This window comes from Tauraco erythrolophus, chromosome 18, assembly GCF_009769465.1.
Source record: "Tauraco erythrolophus isolate bTauEry1 chromosome 18, bTauEry1.pri, whole genome shotgun sequence".
In the NCBI taxonomy this organism is placed as follows: Eukaryota; Metazoa; Chordata; class Aves; order Musophagiformes; family Musophagidae; genus Tauraco; species Tauraco erythrolophus.
The window spans coordinates 11173981-11197901 of record NC_141482.1 but is presented as its reverse complement, the minus strand read 5'-3'; the positions used below and the strand labels follow the sequence as shown (position 1 = coordinate 11197901).

The following is a 23921-nucleotide window of genomic DNA, read 5'->3' as shown; positions in this document are numbered from 1 at the left end:
AAGTCAGTTTTCCTCTATGCTCAGATACCAGCTGGAGCATTTCCCATCACCATCTAGGCTATGTGTAGTACCTGCCAGATTTTGTCCTGTAATACGTTCATGACGTTAGTACATGAAGAACAAAAGTTAGCTTTGCAGCTGTTATAAAATAAAATAACTGTAATTACAAATTTTAAGTCCTCAAGAAACAATTGATAATGGGATATCATATCTTACAGAACATTGTGCAGCAAAATTTAAAGAGAGACTTTACATATCCAAATAGAAAAAAAAAGAAAAAGGAAAATATATTTATCTGACCTATGTAGAAATTAGAAAAATAAGAAGTCAGCCAGATAATAAAATAATTTTGCTCTAATACACAGCAAACATTCTTTCCCAGCCACTAAGATGATGACATTTCCAGGCAGGATCTGAACAATGGAGAAATATGTACAGATTTAATTCTACGACTCCTCTTTTGCATCTGCTGTTCTGTGGATCTTCACCTGCTAAAAGTGCACCAGCACCCAGGGAAATGCGCAGCAGGAGTTTCTAGAGGTGACTGAAAGTTGGTATCACTGAGCTGCACTTGACCCCTTGGCTGCCACATGCCCAAGGATCAAAGAAAGAACCATAACAATGGAGAATTTATAAAAACAGCAAAGTGCCTTTCATTCCATCATTGCTCTAAACTGCTGCGTGTACTTGGACAGCTCCTCAGTTTGATCCTGAAGTTCCCTCATAGCATCTGTGTTTGGATATTGTATTGCAGCATTTTTGGTGGCGAGAGCCAGATTCTTCAAGAGGCTGCAAAACCGGCTGCTGCTGTGGAGAACATCATTCCGAGCGTCTCTTTCTTGAGTTTCCTGGCAGAGAGAATCCACTAGCTTTTGTCCTACCATAATGATCAGCTTGCTGTGGGATATGAAGACTTCGGGTGGCTGGTTGTTGCTCAGACTATTAGTAAATACGCCAATTGCCTTGTGAAGTGCACCAAAACACAGCTTGCAGTGTTCTGGAAGAGCGATTTTCTTTGCAGAGTCCTGCTTGCTTTGAATTACAGCCGTTTTTGCAGATGGCAAAACCTGGAAAAGTGTTAAAAAAAATAAAATAGTCTCAGCTTGGTGGCACACTGATTGTTTCTTTATTTGCTCTACCCTAAATTGTTCACCATTCTTCACTTACAGGAAGTTTTGTTAGTTAATAGTCTCCAAATTGCCCCAGCCCAGGAGTCTTTTACAATAATTTCTCTTTGCAAAAATTACTGGACTTCAAAGCGGTGTTTTCTCCTGATTGTCCTTTCCCTAAATAAATTTCACTAAATTTGATTTTAATAATGGAGAGCACACAAAGTGCTGTATCTAAACATCAATCCTTTATACAGTCTGGACTTCAAGCTTTCAGATAGTACAAATTCTGACTTGATCTTTAGTGGTGCTGACGTCATGAACGTTGTGAATGATTGAAACTGTGCAACAACAACAGAGTCAATCCTTGTACCAGCACATTACAAGATATTCTGAAATACCAGCTCTCACAGCCTTATCCCAAATGATACATGAAGGCACGCAAATAAAGAATACAACTTTAAACTAGAGTGGTTCATTACATTTGAGGAAAAGAAATGTTTTGCACAGGTTTCCAGCAGGAATTCTAAGAACAAGTTCTGGGAAAATGAACTGTGAGAAAACAAATAGATATCTATGTGTAGATATGTGTGTCCAAATGTAAATTATTTTAAATTATAGCAAGCACAGAAATCAGGGTCTAGAAGCCCTCATAAGTAATAAGTTTTCAAAATCAGAAATACCTTTGGTTTTGAATCTGTACTCTTCTTTGCTGCTACTTTACCTGAAATTATTTTCTGTGCCTGTTACAAATCAAAATGAAAGCAAAGTTGAAATGGTTTACATAAAATATTCAAATATAAATGTGTTTTTCTCTTATTTCAGGGGGAAATAACTACTTGCTATGCAGCTTTCGTGGTATGGAAAATAATGGTACTTTTATTAGAAGCAACTGTAGTTTTTTCTAAGTAGAAATATAGCGTCTGATCCTGCAAGATCTAAGACTGAAACCCACATCAACAAAATGACATTTCCTAAATTCAGAGGACAAGCCAGCATTTCTTTGTGGAACCAAGAGAGTTATATTCTTAGTAGACATTTCAGTAATTTTAAGAATTATTCTAAAACATCCAAAATTATTCTAACAAATAAATTTGATAATTCACAGTAAGAGTTTAATTTGTTTAATCAAAATTTTCTACAAAAGCATGCTTTCCTCTATACCTCAAGTTAGACAGTTAACACCTCTCATATGGTTATGTCCGAGTCAAACAAAACGTACTGGCAAGAAGAGAACTACTAGTCAAAAGAGAAGAGACAAATTGCTATCCCCCAGCTAAAAGCTGTCTCTCAAATTAATTTAAATGGGCAATCTTTAATCTTTTCTCAGTGCTGGCTGGCCAGCTGCCTGGGTAAATTCTCAAATGCCAGTTCTCTTTATTACTTGAAATTACTGTCGTTCTACCTATGCCATCTAACACACTACCAAAATCCTGAATTCACATAAAGTCTGGAAAATAGGAAGCAGTGCAAACTGAATTTGGCACTAGCGCAAAGATAAAATAACGCTAATAAGCTTAATATCTGCAAATGATCAGGAATATAGATAGTAAAATCCAGTTATACTAACCTGTAACTGAACATAGTCACAATCGTCAGTGGCATTTTCTTTTGGTTTCTCAGAAGAGACCTGACTTTGGTTGGGATTATCAGGAATATTTCTTTGAAGTGAATCTATTTCTGTTCTTCTTGGCACTGTGATTTGCTTTGCCATTTTGTATTCTGGGTTCACTTTTGATTGCTTCATTTCTTGCTCCTTCTTATTCTTTCTGAAGAGCAGCTTTCCATTGGCAATGATAATGGATACAAACCTTTTGATATCGTCTGGAATTGTGCGGGCTACCATAACAAAGCGATCAAGATCATCTGGATTGTTCTGAGGTTTTCTGAGGACCAAAGCCTCTAGTGACCAGTTGCAGTTGTTTATAGCTTCTCTTGTTTCTGTTAAGATTTGGAATGAGTTCACAAGAATTTCTAACTGCTTTTTAATTCTGGTCTGAAGGTTGTTATCAGTGAGGTAAGAGGTATTTACCTTTACAACTTGAGCAAAGGCCAAGAATTCTTCCAGTGATACCTTTATGTGATCGACGGCTCTATGGATTTCTTCAAGGCTTTTCTCGAGGTGCTCTTGTAATCTCCATTTACTACTCACAAAGATCATTAAACTGGCAACCGAGCTGGATACACTGTGCTGCAATCTAGTCAGTGTCTCTATGGCTACCTCAAGGTCCAATTTAATTTCTTTGGCAGGCTCTTCTGATGACGACATAGAAGAAGACTCAGCAGAATGATTTGAGAACGTAGAGAGTGTGCTGCTTCTGCTGTCCACACTAGAAACAGATAGTCTGTCTTGTTCCAATTTAACATCTCTTGAGACCTGTGGAGGAGCACTGTATGCTTGGTCTCCAGAACTATCGCTGTTTTTTCCCATCTCTTTCTTGGACTGCAAAGCAGTGGGCAAACTTTTTGGAATATCATAAACATTCTCTTCAGGAATCTGATTCTCAGCCTTTGGAGCCAGGAGACCTGGAGGTATATCACAGCTACCATTTTGTGGCAAAAGGAGCACGTCCCGTGAGGATGGAACATCATAGAGACGGATATCTGGAAGCGTTAATTTCCGTTGTGTTGGTGGGATGTCATATAGTTGTGGATTTACAACTTTGGCTTCAGTATTTGTTGTTAGCGCTTTGTACCTTGCTGGTGGTTTATCATACAGCACCTGGTTCTCCAAGGAATGGCCAGAAGGGTTTTGTTTTAACCCTGTTTTTTCAGGTGATACTGGAATATCATAAATCCATTCTGACTTTCGAGGATTTGGCAAAGTATTGTAATGGCCCCAGAAGTTTTTCTGAGAATCATTTTCTGAAACATCAGTTTCTCTTTTGGGAGGGACATCATATAACTGCAAGAGAGCACAGAGGATTTAAAACCAGTATTTTTAAACAAGAACCAAGAAACAAAACTGGATTCTTAGAGCATGTAAATGTATGCAACTCCAGTAATGTCAATGGAACTGCACTACAAAAAGGCTAACCCATAGTTTTTATTTCCTTTCTAAAATGCACAAGCTGCACATATTAAGGTACCACTATGTAATAAAAATTTTAGAAAAAAACGGCCAGGTCAGGCTTCCCCATCTGCAGAAAAGATGTATGAGAAGGGGAACCCAGACAAGAGTGTTTCAGGCCAAAACCAGAATTTTCCAAATTGCCCATGAACAAAGAATTCTAAGAAAATTTGATTTTGGAAGCAACAATAAACTGTGTCTCCAAAAGGAAATCTGCTCCCAGGCTGTTGTGGCTGGTTGGTGCAATTGTTAACAGCCATGGAGACGTCAGGAAGGGCAGCTTCAATGAGCAATTGCTCTTACATGAGCGTCCCACTTCTGGGTAGCACCAGTCCTACTGTCACTGCAAGACTGGCATCTCCAGTCCTGGGGCAGCCGTGAACCTACAGCACTTCTCTTTAAATCCACAGGACCAGGAAACCTCAGATTTCCTGCGCTGGGATGGTCTGCCCTGAGATCCTGTACCTCAGCCCTGGGGGTATGTGCTAAGGAGCCTGTCAAAATTCTCTTGGATCCTACAACTCTTCAGGAAAGTTGGCATTGCTTGTATATATTATTATCATTATAAACATATATAAAAATTATTATAATAATTACTTTAAATTTTAAATTATTATTAAATTGTTCTTATCTCAACCATGAGTCTCCTTCCCTTTTCCCCTTTAATTCTCTTCCCCATTCCCCAGGGTGAGTGGGTGGCTGCGTGGCTTTTAGTTGCCGGCTGGACTAAACCACAACAGTAGAGTATTGAATTTGCTTTTCACGCTGTCATAAAAAGAAGTTAAGGCAAGAGATCTTGTTGCCTACAGCCTAAAAAGCAAATGTAAATGTAGTAGTACTCCTAGTCCTGGTAGATACCTTGACTATCCAGAAGCCAGGTAGTATTCATGTCTTTAATATGAAAGACAAAGTACTGCACTGAAGATGTGCTGGCCTTATCCCTGTGATCACCTTGAAAGAGGTTCAGCACACATGCCCAATATCATAGTAATGACGGATTATTGTCTCGTGTCCAACAAGTCTTACTTACATTGCCCACTAGTGAATCTTTCTGGATAACAGTTCCTGCCTTCTCTGTGCTGGATGGGATGTTGTAAAGCTGCTTCTGGTCTTCCTGGAAACACTCGGTGGATCTGACCAGCACAGAGCCCTTTCGTGAGGTGGGTGGAGTGGCACCGCTCTGGTCAAAGGGAAAAAAAAACAACAGGTTGACTTCAATTCTTTTAGAGCCCACTGAAGACTTTGATGGAATCAAAGGCTTTCAGGCCATATGCTGCGTAGCTCCTAGTTTGGACAGCATGGGTCAAACTCAGCCTGCTAGAGAGCTGCTGGAGAGCCTTCCTGCAGTGCTGCACGGAGGGCAGTGGGCACTGGGTGGTGGAAGGCAGCTGCTACCTACACACCTGGCTTTGTGTCTGAGCAGGGATCACCCCACTTATACAAAGCGGCTGACACAAAGAAGTTTGTGGATAACTTGATAATAAATCAGTCAGAGTCGGCTCAGCCCTGTACTGCCAGGTGCTGCCAGGAAGGGCAAGATGCATGGGGAGGCTCCGTGGATGTGCTCCAGTCCCACACACACCTTGCATGGTAGGTGTTGGGATGGGGCTGGAGCCTAGCGTCCGTCCCAGCCTGGTGACCTTGTACAAGCTGCAGTGAGACGCAGAAGAAACATGGTGACATTCACTCTCCCCAGGGCAGCATGGTATCAAGAGCAAGATCATGTAACAGGACGCTTCAGCAGTAGATGTGATCGATGTGTTGTCCTCACCCTGGATGCGTCGCCCTCACCCTGGATGCGTCATGGTTACATGATCTAATCCCTTGTGTTTTGCTGCCCAGGAGGCAGGTGGTGTGAGTGATGTTTAGTGTGCTAGTGACTCTTCTGTAAACATCTTGAAATCTTCCTGATCAAATGACACAGAGACAAACGTACGTTTCCTGATGGATAAACCAAGGCAGAGAAGTCGACACTCTGATACTGAGAATTCATCTGGAACTCAGTAATGGTAAAACCAAAAGTGTTTATTGGAAACGTACCAGATTTAAGACACATTTCTCTAAACAGCTAAAATTCAAAAGAGAACTGCTTTAGGTTTTGAACTTCCCAGGTTTAGAACTTCCCGAAAAATAGATGATTTGCTGCCAAATTTCACAAAAAGCAAATGGGGAAACACTAGACTTTACCTTAAAATCTATTCAGAGGTCCTACAGGGTCCCAGCTGCATGGGGGGGACCATAGCAGGACTCACCTGTGTGAGTAAGGACTCCCGGCGCTGTGTGGATGGAACATCGTACACCTCACTCCTGATGTTTGGGACTGAAGCCCGGCATGCTCTCGGGAGAGTAAGCAGATGCTTAGAGGGGAACAAAAAACAATAATGAGAAAGCTGCAGTGAGCAGTAAGCACAGGACATTTTTGAAAACTCAATTAGTTGAATAGGCCACTGTTAGAGTAATCACTCTTGAGAGATTAAAAACTTTGAAACTTTTCACTGATGGTGATAGACAGGAACTGACCTTATGAGCAGGCATGGTATTCTTTCCCCGTAATTCTCCTTTGCCAGCATTTCTGCTTTATTTCAGATAAACTAAGAATTGGCACATACAAATCACACACAATCTGCCTTACTAACCAAGGAGGGGGAAAAGATTCTGAGAAAATCCAGCTTCAGTTATCGCTTAAATCTTTAGGCTACCCAAAAGCAGAACCACTGAAAAAAGAAAGCGGGGGAATTTCTGCTTCTCCAGGCCCACAGAGCCATTAGGTCAAGCCGTATTTAGCAGAAGTAAGAGCAGCAAAAACATACAGACTGAGATGCATTACTCTCAGTTAGGAAAGACTAACTGATTCTCTCTAGTTAGGAAAGACTGACTGATTTAGAAGGAGCAATCATAGTTACCTCGATGTCTTGTCTGGCTCCATAAACAGAGAAGCCTGATATGGGAATTACATTATTCGTCTGTAGTCAATTACAGACCAATTCTTCTGTTTGCTTAGAATATAATTCGAAGAGCCATGACCAGATCTGTGGGACAATTAGTTAAGGTGCCAAAACACAAATGTTGGGAAAGGACTTTTTTTTAAAATCAACCCCCAAAACTTTGTGTTTTGTTCATTCAGCATGGGTTTAGCCTAGCTTTCCACAGCTAGTTTATAAATGGACTGCTGCAAACTACTGACCCACAGAAACACCGCTGGAAATGAAACATTAAATTATTTAAAATTGGAGGTAATGTTCTCCATCATGTAAGTGTTGTAGCAACTAAATTTAGGGGAAATATGGTAGAGGAACAAGACTCCAGCTTTACAGCTGCCTGCTTCATCTGTGCAAAAGCTCTCAGCTCTCTTCTGAAGAAAGGCAATGAGGAGTGAATGCAAATCCCTGTAGCGATCTGCGATATGAGCCACCTTGCTTGCAAACAGAGGCATGAAAGAAGATACTTCCTTGAGTAGAAAGAGTAAAAATTAAGTGGTTTACAAGAAAGCCATTCTCAGTCCAGGCTTGTTTTCAGATGGACAAATCTTACTTAGCATACAGCAAAAAGGAAACTCACTGAATATCACATCTTACTTTTTTTTTTTTTCAAAGTACTTTCAGTCACAGTAAAGCAAGAAGGTGCCCTGTGTATTAGGCAGAAGCAACGAGGGTGAAAACACGCAGGCTTTGAAGGATTTTGTTTTGTTTATTGCTTTCAATCAGCTCCCTCAAAGACTTAACAGTGGCTCTACCCAGCTGCTCAGAGGGCAGCTGAGTATGCCAGGAACTTTGCCAGTTGTCCCATCGGATCTACGCGGGGCGGTCCGGAGCGCTGCTGCTCGCGCTGCACTTGCACAGGCGGCTCACCCCGAGCATCTGTGCGTGGCGTGTGAGCCCACAGTACAGTTGGTGTAGTAACAGCTGGGACGCTGTGCCAGAGGCAGCTCAGGCAAATCTGAACTTCGAAGTAATCAAAGCAGGCTAGGATTTTTATTTTTTTTTTTCCTGCTCTGTTAGAGTAAACAAGGCTTAGGTATATAAACTCGTGAAATGACAGACACAGGAATAGCTGTGGAGCTCTTCTGTTGGGCCATTCATTCAGATAAAGAATAGGAGATGACGTTTTCAGCCTGATTTACTGGCACAATGTGGAAAATTCGTATCAATCTTGCATTCAATTTGCAAATGCCTTCTTAGGGTTGGGAATGTGGAGAAATCAGATCACGGCAAGTGCAGAGGGGTCTTTTGTAGCTATTTCTCTGTTTGAGCTTGCAGTTATGGTAACTGGACACAAAGGCTGAACATGCAGCTGCAGCGCTGAAAAATAGGTTTCAGTCACCAGAGACGCGAAGAGTTTGTTTGTTTTGCAGCACCCGTTTGCCACACAGAAGGAACCAGCACCTCGGTTTCCATAACTTGCCTTTTGGCACAGCAGGATGAAAGCTGGCCGACCAAGTCCCATACATCAAATTATCATTAAATCAGCCTAAAAGGCTGTATAGTTCTGGGCTGAATTTCTTTCCTTTTCCTTTTTCAGTTAACGTTTCTAACGTGATTGTCATACATGGAATAAAGAGCCAGTCAGGGTTGAAGAGCTCATAAGACTGAACAAAAACTTGTGCTTGAATTCCATCTGCACCTGCTCTAGATTCCCCATTCATTTTATGCTGAAGAAAGCACAAGTTTTTTCTGTGTTAAGACACTTGAGATAATATTTAGTTAAATTACGTTTTCCACTTACATGTTTCATTTGAACACCCAATGCAAGGAGCAGGGAGAAAGAAGAGGCCAGGCAGCTGGAATGACACCCAGAGAAGCTAGGTTTGCAATTCTCCTCTGTAACTAGGGGGACACTGGTGGCTGCTCTTATCCCATATATCCTGGTCACTGTCTCAGCAGCAGCAAAAACCAGCTGGGAGAGAAATTGCTTCAGACTGCACAACCAAACCCTGCGCCCTCCAGTACGTCTCTAGTAGGTGCTCCTGCTTTGTGCAAGTGTAGTGACAACCTTGAGTAGCAGAAGAGAGTGGCAGCAGTGCTCTGAGATTGCTGAGGTGCTGGAAATAGTAAGAACTAGACCAAAGGAAGCAATGGCACAGAAAAGCGTGATTTTTTTTTAAATTATGAATCATCTTTCTATGCAGATGGATGCAAAGTGTGCCCAGAGGATTCCAGATGGACGCATGCTGTAGACCATCAGAGGAGAAAGTTCTGTATCTTGTTATTTTAACTTTGGAGTAGGTTTGTAAACCATTTCTAGATTCTTCCAAACAAATGGTATATTCTTTACTTCCTGCCCTATTTTAGAGCTGCTTTAAACTGTCAAAAAAAAGTGAGGGACTACAGAATACAGAGACTCTCATCTGTTCCCCAGAGCAGCATTTCTCACACAATGCTATAAACTGAAGTAGAACCGATGGGAGTTTCCTAAACATCATTTATCAGAATGGCTTTGCTGTGAATTCCACTGAAACGCTCAGGCCAACAGCCTTTATTATTTTCGCCGCTCCCAATGATTGTTTTAATAACATTTGTTACTTTTACAGATGCTTACATTCTTACCTGGTTTGTTGAGCTTTGGGTCCTTTCACTGAGCAGCTGTGCAGCCAAGGCTGGTACCTGGTAGATTCCTTGGGCAGGTAGGGTAGAGACCCTCGCTGGAGATTTAACCCAGCCCTCCATCTTCTCATAGGTGGATGACAACACGGTAGGCTTGGGGACGGAGGGAACTTGGTAGATGTTTTGTTGGCCCACTGTTGACTCCACGGAGTCGCTGCGGGTGGAAGGAGGCAGCAGGACAGCCTGAGAGGCGGCGAGGAGCTGGAGGCGGTTAGCGGGGGCCAGGCCCTGCCTGCCATGGAGAGAGCATTTCCACCAGCCCTCACTGCCGATGACGTGTTGGTCCAGAACCGTCAGGATGTCTCCTTTGCGGAAAGCGAGCTCATCTGAGCACTCCGCTTTGTTGTCGTATAGCGCCTTCGCCAAGGTGTTCTGGAGAGAGAAAAAACATCAGCGTCGCACCGTTACACCAGCAAAAACCTTCATTAGTTTCTGGTTTGGTGTTCATCTCCGCCTTAATTTCAGTTTCATTGAAGTCCACACATTTTCACATTAAACAACACTTCTCAGAGCGCTGGTTTCAGAGTGCCAAACGTTTGCAGCCTGTGTCTGTTGTGTTCAGTGCAGTAAGGAAATAGATAATAATACTACTGCAATATGCTTCTTCACCACCTTTTCCCCCAAGGCTCTTGAAAAAGATTGCTAATGTTCATTACTTAGACCTATTATGAACATCCCTATATGAAAAATAGGTGGTTTTCTCATTGGCGTTCTGTGAATTCTGTCAGAAGCTGCAGAGAAAATGCATCAACCATCCAAAAATAAAGCTCATGCCTCCCTGCCTGCTACCCAATTTACCTGGAGACTTCAACTGCACATGAAAAAGGCTAATTATTTCTTATCTAAAAAACCCACAAACAAACAAACAAAACCCCAACCTTCCTTCTTTTCCTTTAAACTTTTTCTTTTCTTAGAGCCTTATGAAGACAGACCTCTCAGTGACATCAATGCTAAGGGAGTTAATAAGTGCCCAGTGGTAACACCAGTGGCAGAAATATCACTGTAGAGCAGCGATGGGCTGTGGTACTTGTGAAGACCCAGACTCCAGCTAGCTGTGTCCGTGTCCACCCAGACTAGACAATTGGATCCCACCAATTCCAAGCATCCCAGGCTAATGATTTATGTGATGCATTAGCTCAGGGAAAAATCTAATTATGCACACAATGACACCAAATGAACAGCTCTGCTGGCTGGTGAGTCTTCATGGCAGGTCAGCGCATTCATGAGCTGATCTTCAAGTAAGCATATCCGAAACAGTGTCCGTGTTTCTCTCCATCACACAGACATCACCTGTATCTGAATACTTCTGCCTCTGTATGTTCTGCCACTATATCTTTCAGCATCTTCACAGAGTGCTCTTACTGTACGTTTTTTCAGACAGGAAACCAAGTTAAAAATAGAGTAAGTGACTTTCCTAAGATCACAGAAAATCTGTGAGACAGCAAATATTCATATTTCCCAGTTTCTTCACCACAGGGCAGCCCTACCTGTCTCAGGAAGCCCATAAATTTCTGGCCATCATGAGTGCATAGATCACCACATTTTATTTTTGGCATATTTGTTTTGAGTATTTGCTTACTCATTACAAGAAGACAGTTAAGAGAACGAATAGTAGTAGCAGCAGGTAGCTTTATTCATCCGAGGCATTCGTGCAAAGGATGGAGAGAGCTGTGGATGTAGTGTTTTTCAGGACAAGATACCATTTGCTTTCAGCTTTAGAATAAGCCTGACTGCTTCCCAGTCAGTGGGACACTGGCTGCGTTTCAGCATTAGTTTCTTATCAGAAAGTGCAAGTAATGGCCAAAGAGATAGTGCCCAAATAGGAAACATGATGCCTTGTATTTTTGTCCAGAGCATTTGCTGTAAAGCAACAGCTGGTTTGAAGTTGCAGTAGAAGAAAACCAATTTGTCAGCTCAGCTGATGGAAGCGGACTGTTGTTAGCAGCATGCGTTTCTTCGTCAGAGTGGCCGTGAACAATGGCCTTTTTATGATACGTGGGCTTGTCCATCAGCAGCTGCCAGAGATGGACAACAGTCCCATTTACCTTGTGTCATGGCCTGGTTAAAATAGTCTTCTTGCCTCGAACATGGGAGCCCACTTTCTATTCGGACAATGCCAGATGCTCTGGACCACCTGTGTTGAAGTCAAGCCCTCAGGAATGCCACCACAGAGCACAGCCCAGCGCGGGTTTGGGCTTCACACGGCATTGTTGCAATTGTGAAAAAAAGGAAACCAGTCAACTTTTCCTATTATTCATCAGCAACACTTCTAGATCTGGCTTAACATTTGATCCGTTCTTGCTGGGCACTGCGCAGACACGCCTGAAAGACAGACCGTCTCCTTCAGACCCGAGGAGGGCAGGCAGAGGGACACTCTTGCCCTGTTGCAAACAGGCAACTGAAATGTGAAGAGCCTTATCCAGGCGCACACAGGAAACCGGTGGCAGAGCCAGGAAGCCTGAACTCAGGAACTGAGCCCCTGTCTAGTGTGTTAGATGGCAAAGAGGAAAACTTAGCTCACAGTATGGTTTAGAAAGGCATCTAAATGTTGACGTTTCTCCAGCTAATTATTTCTTGTGGAAACAGCATACTAAACATGTTATTGGGTCTAGTTCTTTAACCAATCAATGTATGAAACTACGCAAGTCTAATTTCCAGTCTCATTTGCTTTAGAGTAAATATGCTGATTTTTCACTAGGTCAGAATTTGGTCTGTACACATCAGAGAGAATTTCTGCAAATAATTACTGTAAACTACAATCTAAGTTATGCAGAGAGAGGAGGTACCCTTCCTATCAGTGACACTTTAGCAACAATAAAACGTGACTGCAGCAAGTATTAGCAGCAGAAATAATGCCAACTATTCTCTCATCTCTTTTCCCAGGCATTGCTGGGTCTGCTTTGCTGCAAAACAAGCGAAGCGAGAGAACAGCCACATCAGTGAAAGCAAGAGGGAGGTCTAAGCTCCATTCAACAGCAAAGATGTTCCACAGAAAGGTGGTCCAAACTCAACTGACCGACATTTCCTTTGACAGTCAGGTGAATATATTCAGGGGTACTCACACTGAAGAAAAGTCAAATTTTGAACTTACACCGTGAAAGTCATAAACCTTTTCAACAAAGGGATCTCTTCACTTGAAGCACAGCACACATTCCTTCAGTTTAGCCAGCAAAGCTGTGCAAACATCCAAGGGTGAGTAGCCCACAGCAAGATACCAATTCAAAGCAGAACACAGTGGTTCAAATTTTGAAAAGTGGTCTCTGGTTTGTAGAGCTCCAATTAGGGCATGTGAGCTCACATCAGTAGGCAACAGGAATAACCAGGAACCTCTGAAATCACCTCAATTGCAAGCCAAGCAAACCATATGCAAAGAAACCATAGGACACTTTGGGAAACTTGACCTAGCTAAAACAAGAAATCTGTTCGGAGATCATCTCATATTCCATCCATAGGGCTGGAACCAAAAGAATTAAGACCTTAAATAGAGAAGTGATGGAGACAAGCTCCAACCTCCAGACTACAGAATGGGAATGAATTGGAAGACCGTCAGACCTCTGCGGGTCAGCTGGGCTCTCAAACAGAAAAGGGGGAAAAATAAAAAAACCCATACAAACAAAAACAGAAAAGCAAAGGTTCTTCTGTCTAAGGCAGTGCTAAATTAAATTTCAAGTTTCAGGACACATGGTCAGTAGTATAGAATTGGAGAGCAAATATTTTCCATCCACTCTGAGTTTCAGTTTTGCATAAATGCACAGCAACATATTTCAATTTGTCATGATTTTCTTTCAGGAGCACCAGCTCCATCACTGGCATAATGGGCCAGCCACTGGTACAGATACAATTCCAGGTGGCAGTGAAAGGCATTAGTGATTGAACTAACTTGCAGCCCTTGGTGACATTTTTCAGTGCATTTTAAAAAGAGTAGAGAAGCTTAGGAAGGTATTTTAATGAAGATTTCTTATGCTTTTGACTTGGAACTAGTCTCTGAAGGAATTCACAAAAGGTAGAAACATGTGCAACAGAGTACATTAGTAATTTATAACTAGCAAACTACAGGAAGGTCCTGTGCAAAACCCTTTCAACAGACAGCCTCTTGTTGCAGTGCAATCTGAGGATGTAAAAAAAAATAAAAAATCTAAGCCACTAAGACAAAACAAAAACCCCCATCATCATCTTCCCTGAGCTGACTCTTCTGCGTATTTTCAGTGCCCACAGCCTGGCAGAAAGTTGCAGCAATGTGTTGAAAAAACAATGCAGGCAGCACCACACTGCTGAAGTAACTAACTTCTGCTGAATTCTGATCTCTCCAAAACCAGAAGGAGGAATGTTTTCACAAGGTGTAAAAACACCAGGTCAAACAGGTCTGCCTTTATATTTCACTGTTCTCCTTTGCTCCTCTGTTTACAGGACTAGTAAGTCCCCTTTACTTCTTGTTTCCTTTCCAAGCGCCCTGGTTGCTCACTCAGGCTCTCAGGACCTGATCGCACCAGGGCTGGTGTGGAAGAGACCAGTGAAGCATTTCTTTTATGCAGCGTTATCACCACAGGAACACAGGCAATACTGCTCCTATAAGCTCCCAGCTGTGGATTCAACAAGTATCAGCCCAGGATGCTGAAGCAGACGTTGAAGATCAGCCTAACACTGGTAACACAAACTGTAACAAACCCCCAGCAATGCCGAGCACCACAGGTGCTGATGCGTTTAGGTGTTTTATAGGGTATACTTAAAAGCAAACATTGAACTAGCTGGCTCCAGCACTGGAACACACTGTAGCTCTGGTTCAGCAAAGAGCTGGCTATAGGTTACCTGATTTTCTAGTGGAGGGTGGTATTGAATTCCACAGTGCTAGAAAAAACCTGCTGGAGCCACTGAGCTGGGTCAGATATGAAAGCTAGACTGGTTATATCCATGTTCCACTGAAATTAAACACCTAGTGATATTCCCGTGAAGTGGGTATGGCCAAAGCACTGTGAGGTCTGGTAAGGAACCGCTGCTCTCCTGTCTGTGCCCTGTCTCTTACTGGCATCCAGCCCACAGCTCTGCAGCTCAGCGTCCTACGGACTCCATCTGCCCATGTTAAGGAACAGAGTTACTGAGAAGCCACTGGATGCCAAACCTGTTCCAATTTGCTTTCCAAAGAAATCTTTTTGAGACACTTTTAAGAGTCTCGGCCAATAGATTTTGTGATCTCAATAAGGGTAGGAGCAATTTTATAGACAAAGTTACAGGAGGTTTATGGCAGGACAGTGCTTGATCCAACAGCACAGATAGCCAAGGTCTACCAAGTCTATCTCCAGTTACATGGAGTGAGGTTATTTGTAGTACAGGCTCTGGCTCATCTAATGTGGGGCTGTTTGTCAGAAATCGGGCCCTATCTACACTTTCAGCTGTCTAGGACATATGCAAAGACTCACTGTGGCAGCCCCTTTCTATCATGTAAGCAGAAGCATCTCTGACCTGCCATTAACTATAAACAAGTACTGCATTCCCAGGATCGCAGAGACCTTACGGGATGCTTAGCTAGGAGGAAGCTGTGCTTTGGGGCCAGTGGGATCTGCATTTTTTCTTTATTACCAGAGGAGCGGAAACTGGCTGTCTACCACTATCATCCACAGAATGCCATCCAGGGCCAGCTGTGGATAGTTCTTTGTTATTTTATGTGATCTCCTTAATGTGTCCTTAGAATAACCAGTATGTAGTAAGTACTAAAGCAACACAGATGAGATCAAAGTGGTTTTCCTTCTTTGACGTTTGTTGCTTCTTCCCTGTCAGCAGCCCTGAAAAAAATATCCCAAGACAAAGAACATCTTAAAAGCCAGTTCATTGCCCCATGAGAAAGCCCCTCGGCAGACAATGCTGTTGCTCTTCTCTCCCTAAGCAGACTTTAAAAAGATGGTGACAGAGCACAGACCTCGAAAACATCCCCTGCATCCTCTTCCTGAGACTTTGTTCTCCCCCATAGAGAGTCCATGGCCTCATCAGACCAATGCAAATTACTCACATATATTGAACCAACCATACTGAATGGATTTCCAGCACAAGACCTCTGGTAACACAGGTTCAGTTAACTTAGGTGTGAAGAAAAGTTCTTGTGTAGTTAGAAGTGTGTCTCCTTTTATTGAATTGTAGATCAGATGTTAAGATAGTAACTCTCCCTACAAATCAGAATTTTTACATCTTTGTTGTTTGTGTGTCCTTATCCAGCAACACTCCCACTACAAAACCTAACAGCCCTTAGGAGTCTTCAGAGTGAAAGATTTTAACTCATGTTTATTAACGAAGAAAAGGAAAAAATTGATTGAGAATTAGTAAAGCTGCTAATTGTACAATTCTGTAATAAAAATTCTATAACATCAAAATGGGAGCACTCGCATAGGCTGACATCTGTGCTGTATATACATAATAAATATGTACTAAGGCAAAACCCCAGCACTATTACTGAGATTTCCTGATTCCTTTCCTATCCCAATCTCTATCCTCAGCCTAGAGTGCAATCAACAGAAACAACCACCCTCATAAAATATATGCAAATGCTGCTAGAAAAATCCTTCACAATTATCAAATGATAATTTGAGCATCTTCCCTGCAAGTCTGCCAAAATAATTTATGTACTCCTCTTCCCACTTAGTTTGTATTTGGAAACTCCGGTTCACTACTATGTACTATTTCATGTGATACGTAGATAACTGTAGTACTTCACAGCATTTCAAATTAAAAAAAAAAAAAAGTTTTTTCCTCTATTGTCTTAAATTTGCTTCTTAAAAAAAACTGTTGCAATAATCTAAAAAAAGAGAGAGCGCTTTAGTCACAGGAGTTTCTTTTGCGGATGAAGATAAATACATTTCAGTTGCATTTTGCACATTTAAAAAAAATATGTGTAAGTACTTTTACTGCAGGAAATCAGGAGTTAAAATATTTGAAGGAAAAGATACAACTAAAGGCAGCGGGTTGTGTTTGCTAAACAGTTATGTTCATGCATCAATGACACCCTCTGACGTGTTTACAGAATTGTGTCCAGTTAATCTCTTCACCTCTGAACAAAGCTGAAGAAATAAACATTCTCCATTGCCCCCTTAGCTGGGAACACACTTCCCAGAGAAGTCCCTTTTGAACAGTAGACCAAGTTTTGTCAATTTAAGTTTTGTCCAATTCAGTTAATTGTAGAGAGGGTTCACGTGGCCAACATTCACAGAAGAAAGAAGAATTTAACGTAAATGCTCAGATCTTTCTCTACATGCCTGTGCCTTCCTTCTAGCCGTGGGGTTTGCACGTCCCACTCGATGTGCAACATTTCCTGTGACTTGCAGAAGGTGCTTCTACTTTATTTCTTGTTTTGTTTGCGTATTTTGGAAAATAAGTGTCCTTGTTATACAGAAGTTTCAGATCTTTTTGTACGAGCTTCAGCGAGGTGTGGATGTCAGGTCTTGATTTTATTGCCTATTCAAAGGGTTAATTGATTTTTGGAGGATGGAACGGAGTACTAATCATCAGGTTTTAAATTCTGAATGGTCAAATTTTTAAACTTCAGGCAGAACCATTGAGATGGAAATTGTACAGATTCACATTAGTCAGTGATGCAGGAGTGGGAATTACAAGCCAGTTCTGGTAATGTTCCCCAAAATCTGTTTTCTCCACAAAAGTAGTTAATCAAATTATAGCTGTATTAAAACCAACAAAAAACACACACGCCCCCCCTCTGCTCCCCACCCTGTTTTCAGTGTGATCAGGATTTCATTCCCATTCATAGCATTTGTGCATATGTGGTCTTACGCTCAAATTCAAGGAAAAAAAACCCTGCCATTTCCCAGTATTTAAAAACTAAATGTGTATGTATTTCTGGGTTTTGGCTCTTCTTACTGTCCAAAAGTTTTTGCCCATATGCACCAAATTATTTTTTGACTTTTCTAAACCTTTTAGTATTTTAATCACATTTTACTCCAAACATGGATTTAAAGATACAGAAAGGTCTGATGAGTACGAGTTTTCTCCTTCTGCCTCCTAAGCAATAGATGCTTCACAGAGCCTCGTTAGAGCCGGGCGCTTGCTCTCCTTCCTCTGCCTGCCCAGGGAACAGGCAAGAAATTCCTAAGACAGGTTGTCAGGAGCAAATTGCAAATTTTTCATTTGCAGTGACTGCTGTATGTTCTTCCTCTTGGGTGTCCCTGCATCCCATCTGACCAGGGTTTCTGCTGATTCCCTGGATGTGGCAGAAGTGACAGTAACCGAAGAGGCAGAGGCTCAGGGGTGGGTGTTCTCTGATTCATAATGAATCAGCAGCAACGCCGCATCTCCCAAAGGCTGCCGCTTCCGACAGCTCTCTCACTGCAGTTATCTGTCCAAAAACATTAATTCTGTTTTAAGACCACTGTTTTGGACAAAGTTGCATTTATCTGAAATTTTAGCCTTTTTCTGGGAAAAGAAGTGGCTAGTTTTTCACCTGCACTGATCACTAGCGTGCGCCACGGCTCCCGTGTAGCAGCTGTGGGGTGCCCCTTCCCCTGTCATTAACACGGGGCGCACGGTGACCGCGCAGACCCTGCCCGAGTCACAGCTGCCAGAGATCAGCTGTGGCATCGGGTGAAAGATCTCGTTGGTTTCACAGCCAAAGACATTCTGCTTAGCACAAAGCATGCTAATGCCAGGGGTTTGCGTGTGCGCTGTGCTGGAAGTCAGGGCAAAAAAAACATTAATGTATGACTATAAAAGGGACTTGATCCATCCACTTCTTCCCCCCTCCTCCCAGAGCAGGGAGTATTTCTTAAAAATGAACACTGCGGCCACTTCTTTCCTCTTTTGAGCTTCTGTTCTCTCTGCAAAGAGCACTGCAGGACACGGTCAGTCATTATCCTAGAGTGCACAGACTTCCCCAGGCTCACATAACTCATATTGAGATATTGAGATTACTTGGCATTTTCTCCATCAAAGAGTGACTCAAGATGTTAAAGGATTTCCATTACCCGTTTTCTAGTAATCAGTGTAAAAAATTATAACCTTTTTTGAGATACTGTATGACTCAAGTGCTAATCATTTAAGCTCATTATTTCCAAGAAAATACAAGAAGCCAGGGATATGATTCTATGATAGCCTAATGGCCAGCCAAAGTCATTTACGGTAACTTTTTTAATAAGGCATATTATTGCCCAGTATGCACAATGCAAGACCTTGCCCTTCTTAACCAGAGTGTTGCTCTTGATAAAGCATTTTTTATCATCTTAACTTGGACTATATTCTATATTTAAAAAAGTAAGTCTCTGTGCTCTGTTAGCAATATGCAAATAAGATCAAGAGCATGCTTTGAAAAGCAATCCTGACAGATGCAGATTTTCCACTACGTTCACATCCACTACAAATGAAACGAGCAAAGCCATTAAGTTAACTGCAACAGAAGTAAAATAACGTAGTACTCACATTGACCTTCATTTTGTTGTGTCCCGTTTCCCTGTTACTCCATCACCTAAGGAGAAGGATATGTTCTCCCCCAGCTCTTTCTCTTCCAGCCCAGTCTGGTGGATTAGACAGGAGCACTCAAGGCTCTGGCTAGAAGCCTGAAGAGCAAATGCCCAACCTCCTTCCACCTCCTGCTGCATTTGCTGGGAGCCCCAGAGGAGAGCAGCTAATTACATAGCAAAATTATCTGCAGGGTGCAATTGGCCTGCAGCTGCTGATGCTAATGAGGGCCTGGTGCGGGACACACAGATGTCCCCCCTGCAGAGACCCCCAGGGAAACGCCTTTTCTGCTTTGCAACTGCATCTGAACAGGAAAACACGGGGCAGTGGAGATGGACCAGAAAGTGAGGATTGGATTTTGAAGCATTTTTGCACTTTTTACAGCATCATTTTTTCACTCCTGATTTTCTTTTTGTTCTTAAAAGTGGTTTGATACACTTTGAAATTTTCACGTTCAGGTCTGTAGAAAACTGATGTCCTTTGCAGTTACAGAAATCCCTGCAAAATAATCTTACTTTTCAGAGGCAGAAAACCTGAGGAGCAAAGCTAAATGTTAACTGCAGCTGAAGGGTTTTGTTTATTTGATTATTTTTAAAAAAATATTTAATATTATTAAATAATAGTGTTATTTAAAAATATTCGTAGTTGCTATTTGCTCAGCAACAGTTCTGCTCAGGTTATGCTTATGCAAATGCACAGGTTTTACTGCTTTGTACTTGTGAATAACTTGGGGTTTGCAAACTTTTACTGGTTTTGCCTTCACACACTGCCTTTCCCCTGGCAAAAGTCTTTTCCTTCCTCTTTCCACGGTAGCTTCAAAATGAAATTAGAAAATTAGATGCTCACTCCCAAACCCACAATCACGTAACTAGGAAAGCAATGCATCTTGAATAGAAAATGCTGAGTTGAAAAGGCTTTCTCAACCAAATCACCTCTCAACAAATACACCTCTGGGCTGGGGCTCAGAGCAGACAAGCAGCTAAGACAGTTGTCCAAATGGGAAAGAATTCCTGGCACAAAGCAGCTCGTGTTAATGCCTTTGAGGTTTTTCTTCCTCTTTTTTTTTTTTTCTGTTAAATATTACAACCAGCAGTTTAACTAGCTTGAACGCTCCACTTCATGCAGAAGATAAAGAACAGCCATTCACGTACTACCCTGGCATTTTTGAGGTGCTACCAGCATTTGAAATGATCCAGAAATACAAGTAACGAAGCCACAACTTGGCATTTTTGAGGTGCTACCAGCATTTGAAATGATCCAGAAATACAAGTAACGAAGCCACAACTTGTGGCCACAAAACTACTTTCACACACAATTTGATGTTCTCTTGAATTAATCCCAGGCAGGACCCCTGCCATGGCGGGGCAGGGACACCTTCTGCAGACCGTGGGTGACCCACGCTGGGGCAGGGACAGAGGCACAGAGGAGTGGAAGAAAACGGGCGACCATCACAGAGCAGCAGCCAGAGAGCTTTTCCCCCAACTCCAACCTCCTGTGCCACCGTCATCTCCTTAAAGGAACTGGGGTGGACTGAGTGTACCCCAAACAAAAATAAGGCAAGTTGAGACTAGGAGGGGGGAGGAAAGATGCTTACTTAAGTGCTTGCTTAATTGTTCATGGTTTATTCTTTCTCAATCACTCAAATCAGTGATTAGAAGTTTGTGCTAACTGGCAATAAATTAAATGAGATGAAAATTCCCTGGGTCAAAATTGTTTTGCCTATGACAGAACTAAAGTTTTACCTCTAAGATTTCCCCAGGAAAGCTGGGCCTCGACTCCGCTTCCACCTGACTGCATCCCTGAGAATAGCCCTAAATTTATTGTCTGAGGCCTGGGAAATTGGAGACTTCGCCATTGTCTCCAGTATTTCCTCTTGGCTATTTCAGTAACTCCTTGCTCAATATATCAGCTCTGGCAAATCCTATTTTTAAACACATATTTTCTCCCAGGTGTTTGAGATGGAGACTGGGGGGTGACCATGGGCACTCTAGAGCCACGGGGCTGTAGGTGCACCATGCCTGGGTGCTGAGGAGCTCACAGAAATAAATCTCACATCGTTCTTCACGCGCTTGTTTATGGACAAGATGGGAATATGTGAACTGGGCGTTTGGGAAGGGGAGACAAACTTTCTATCGACTTAATGTGTGTTTAAACAATGCTCCTGTTTTTTGGCCACAGCACAGAAGATGTCAAACAGAATGAGAACTCTTTCCCAAGCGCAGCCTGTCATGCGAACTGTGTTCTGATTGCACCAGGAGGTGCAGCGTTTCCTGTGCAGACTATGACGCAGGTGTGTACGCAATAAGAAGGATGCAACGTCATTTCTCTGGCTGTGGTCATATACTGAATTCATTTTCAGAAACAGTTTTCCTTGGGAAGGTGGAATAGTTGGGGCACAGTACTAATTGCAAAGCGTTACCTGTCACAGCAAAGCTACTGATGGCTGACGCATGGTGCTTCAAGAAGTCCAGATAACAGAAAAAACACATCCTTAGTGTTTTCATATTAAGTATAACATTTGAATATTACAATAAACAGTGCTGCTGGGGCAGTAGGAACCTTATAAACAGTTCAAAAATTACACAGCAGAAATAAATTTGACTTTCAGTGGTGACTCAGCTGAGTTTAACTGGGTGTGCTATGGCTGTGTCTAAAGATCTTAGAGCAGGACAGGAAATCTGCTTGCTACCATTACTTTTATTTAGTATATTATAATTTAGTATATAAATTATAAATTATTTATAATAATAATAATTTACTATTATTATTTTAGAATAAATAATACTTATTTATTCAAGAAAACTCAAAATTTCATGCCTATAAATAGAAATTCCCTTCTCTGTGTAGAAATTAAAAATGTTCTGCATCAATTTCTGATGACTTAACATGAAAAATACATTCTCTTTACATGCCTCAAAGGAAAATTTTAAGAGCAAAAGAATGACTCATTGAGATAGTACTAAGCTCTTCTCCCTCACTACATTTTCTATCAAATTTCCAGGAGGCAGTTTATTTACAGTAGGCACTGAGATCATAATCCAGGATGAAAATAATAATTCCATTGCACTGCTTATTAGAGTTGCAGACAGTAGGACAATCAAGATATGTACTTTGAATCAAGATTTCAGCATTCTCTAACCCTTACAGCTGCAGCAGGTTATTTTATCTATGTGTATATATAAACTTACACTAGATGCAATATGAATACACAAATAAATGTAAAAAAACTTATAAACTAGGTCCAGTCTTTCAAAAGAAACAAATACAATGCTTCAAAATTTCTTCTGTTCTGTGTGTAACGTAGGGAAATTATCTGTCATGCAACAGGTCACCTGGACCGTCACTGAAAGTCTCTGACAATACAGCCGTGCCTGAAATGTTACTGCAGGATAGCAGTAAGACAGGTGGAACCCTGAAGGTATATATTTATTATTTCATGACTGTGTTTATTCACAGATATTTGCTATTTGGGAATTCTACTTTATTCACAGTTCTCAGAAAGATGACATTTCTTCCAGTTAATAATTTTGTCATGACAAAAAGCACAGGGAGGTGGTACATGAGCATCGTGAAGACCCCTCTGTCCACCTCGAGATGAGAATACCAAACATTTCCAACACCACCAAGCGTCACGCTGAATTCAAACATCAAACCCTACTCTAAGACCCTTTTTTCTTAATTGTTTATATGCCGTACTCAAAAACCCAGACATACCTTTGCAGTTGCGTGGATTCTGACGTTGCTCTCCATTGCTGTCATTCACCAGCAGTGCCACTTGGAGCAATGCAGATAATTCCCGCAGGATGAAGAGACTTCGGCTTCGCGCAGTCACTGCGTGTCAGGGACTACGTCTCAAGAAAGCACATCTGACAGCTCTACCCCTAAAAGCATTTAGGAATTCGTAGAAAAGACTCTCATGAAAGACAGTATCTATGACAACAGATAAGATGAAAAAGAACAGAACGCAAAACAGAGAAGCCCTGTTAGCGTCTAAAAGTGCGGAAAAAAGTCTGTCTGCAAGTGGAATTTTCCTTGATCTGTGTGTCACTAACTTGTCGCAATTAACCGCAGCCAGAAGTCTCACCCTTCTGTTTTGCTACATGTTCCTGTATTTCCTCTTTTAGAAATGTGACAAATACAAAAATACTACGGTGCCACCAGAGGCTGCACAACGCTTGACAGAAACAAGACCGCCACAGTCGTATCAATCCGGCATTTTGAAGCCAACTTTTTTCACACCTTCCGAAGTTGTCTCAACATTTATGGCACCGATAAATTTTTTGTTATAAAGGGGCTTTGTGAAAACCTTATGCATTACTGTGCAAGCCTGGGGGTGAGCGCAGTGCGAGAGGGTTCTCCTGGCTGACCAAGGCTTAAACACGTACACAAGGAAACGCGTGGGCTTTGCTTCCTGTCCTGCGATATCCCGCTCACCGAGTAGAGCAGTTGTGCTGCAGCACATGTGAAGCGTTCCTTACACCACCACGGAGAACTTCCTAACCTGAACTAAACTGTCTTAACTAATTTTCCTTTATTGCACTTCAGTTATTCCTGGGATTCAATCTTACAGGGCAACTCTGGCGGAAAGACAGAGCTCTGTGTCCACAAAATGAGAAATGTGTCTCAGACCAGTATGCTCCCTTAAGTAGAAAGTTTGAAATCTGCTTCAATGGATGGCAAACAAGCCCAATTCCA

At 41.9% G+C, this 23921-nt stretch overlaps 1 protein-coding gene across 3 annotated transcripts; it reads right to left on the bottom strand.

Moving 5' to 3' along the window:
- Positions 1–302: 302 nt before the first annotated feature.
- CASS4 (Cas scaffold protein family member 4) lies at positions 303–23122 on the bottom strand. 3 transcript variants are annotated; one of them, XM_086622884.1, is made up of 7 exons: positions 22941–23122; positions 9723–10151; positions 6432–6536; positions 5210–5359; positions 2680–4014; positions 1793–1852; positions 303–1067 (listed from the first exon to the last, which is right to left on the bottom strand). In XM_086622884.1, exons 1-7 carry the CDS (start codon positions 22983–22985, stop codon positions 654–656), a joined length of 2538 nt encoding a protein of 845 aa, XP_086479010.1. In that variant the 5' UTR covers positions 22986–23122; the 3' UTR covers positions 303–653. The 3 variants fall into 3 exon arrangements, with proteins under 3 accessions (XP_086479010.1, XP_086479011.1, XP_009982596.2); XM_086622885.1 differs by lacking the exon at positions 22941–23122 and adding an exon at positions 19188–19206; XM_009984294.2 differs by lacking the exon at positions 1793–1852.
- Positions 23123–23921: the final 799 nt, after the last annotated feature.

What these genes read in the sequence shown, in the direction of transcription:
- CASS4 (XM_086622884.1), bottom strand. Translation starts at nt 22,985, where the DNA reads ATGACAGCAATGGAGAGCAACGTCAGAATCCACGCAACTGCAAAG. An exon ending in CCCAAAGCTCAACAAACCAG is followed by an intron (nt 6,537 to 9,722) that starts GTAAGAATGTAA and finishes TTCCCCTCTAAG; the next exon opens with CATCTGCTTACTCTCCCGAG. An exon ending in GTGACTATGTTCAGTTACAG is followed by an intron (nt 1,853 to 2,679) that starts GTTAGTATAACT and finishes GATTTGTAACAG; the next exon opens with GCACAGAAAATAATTTCAGG.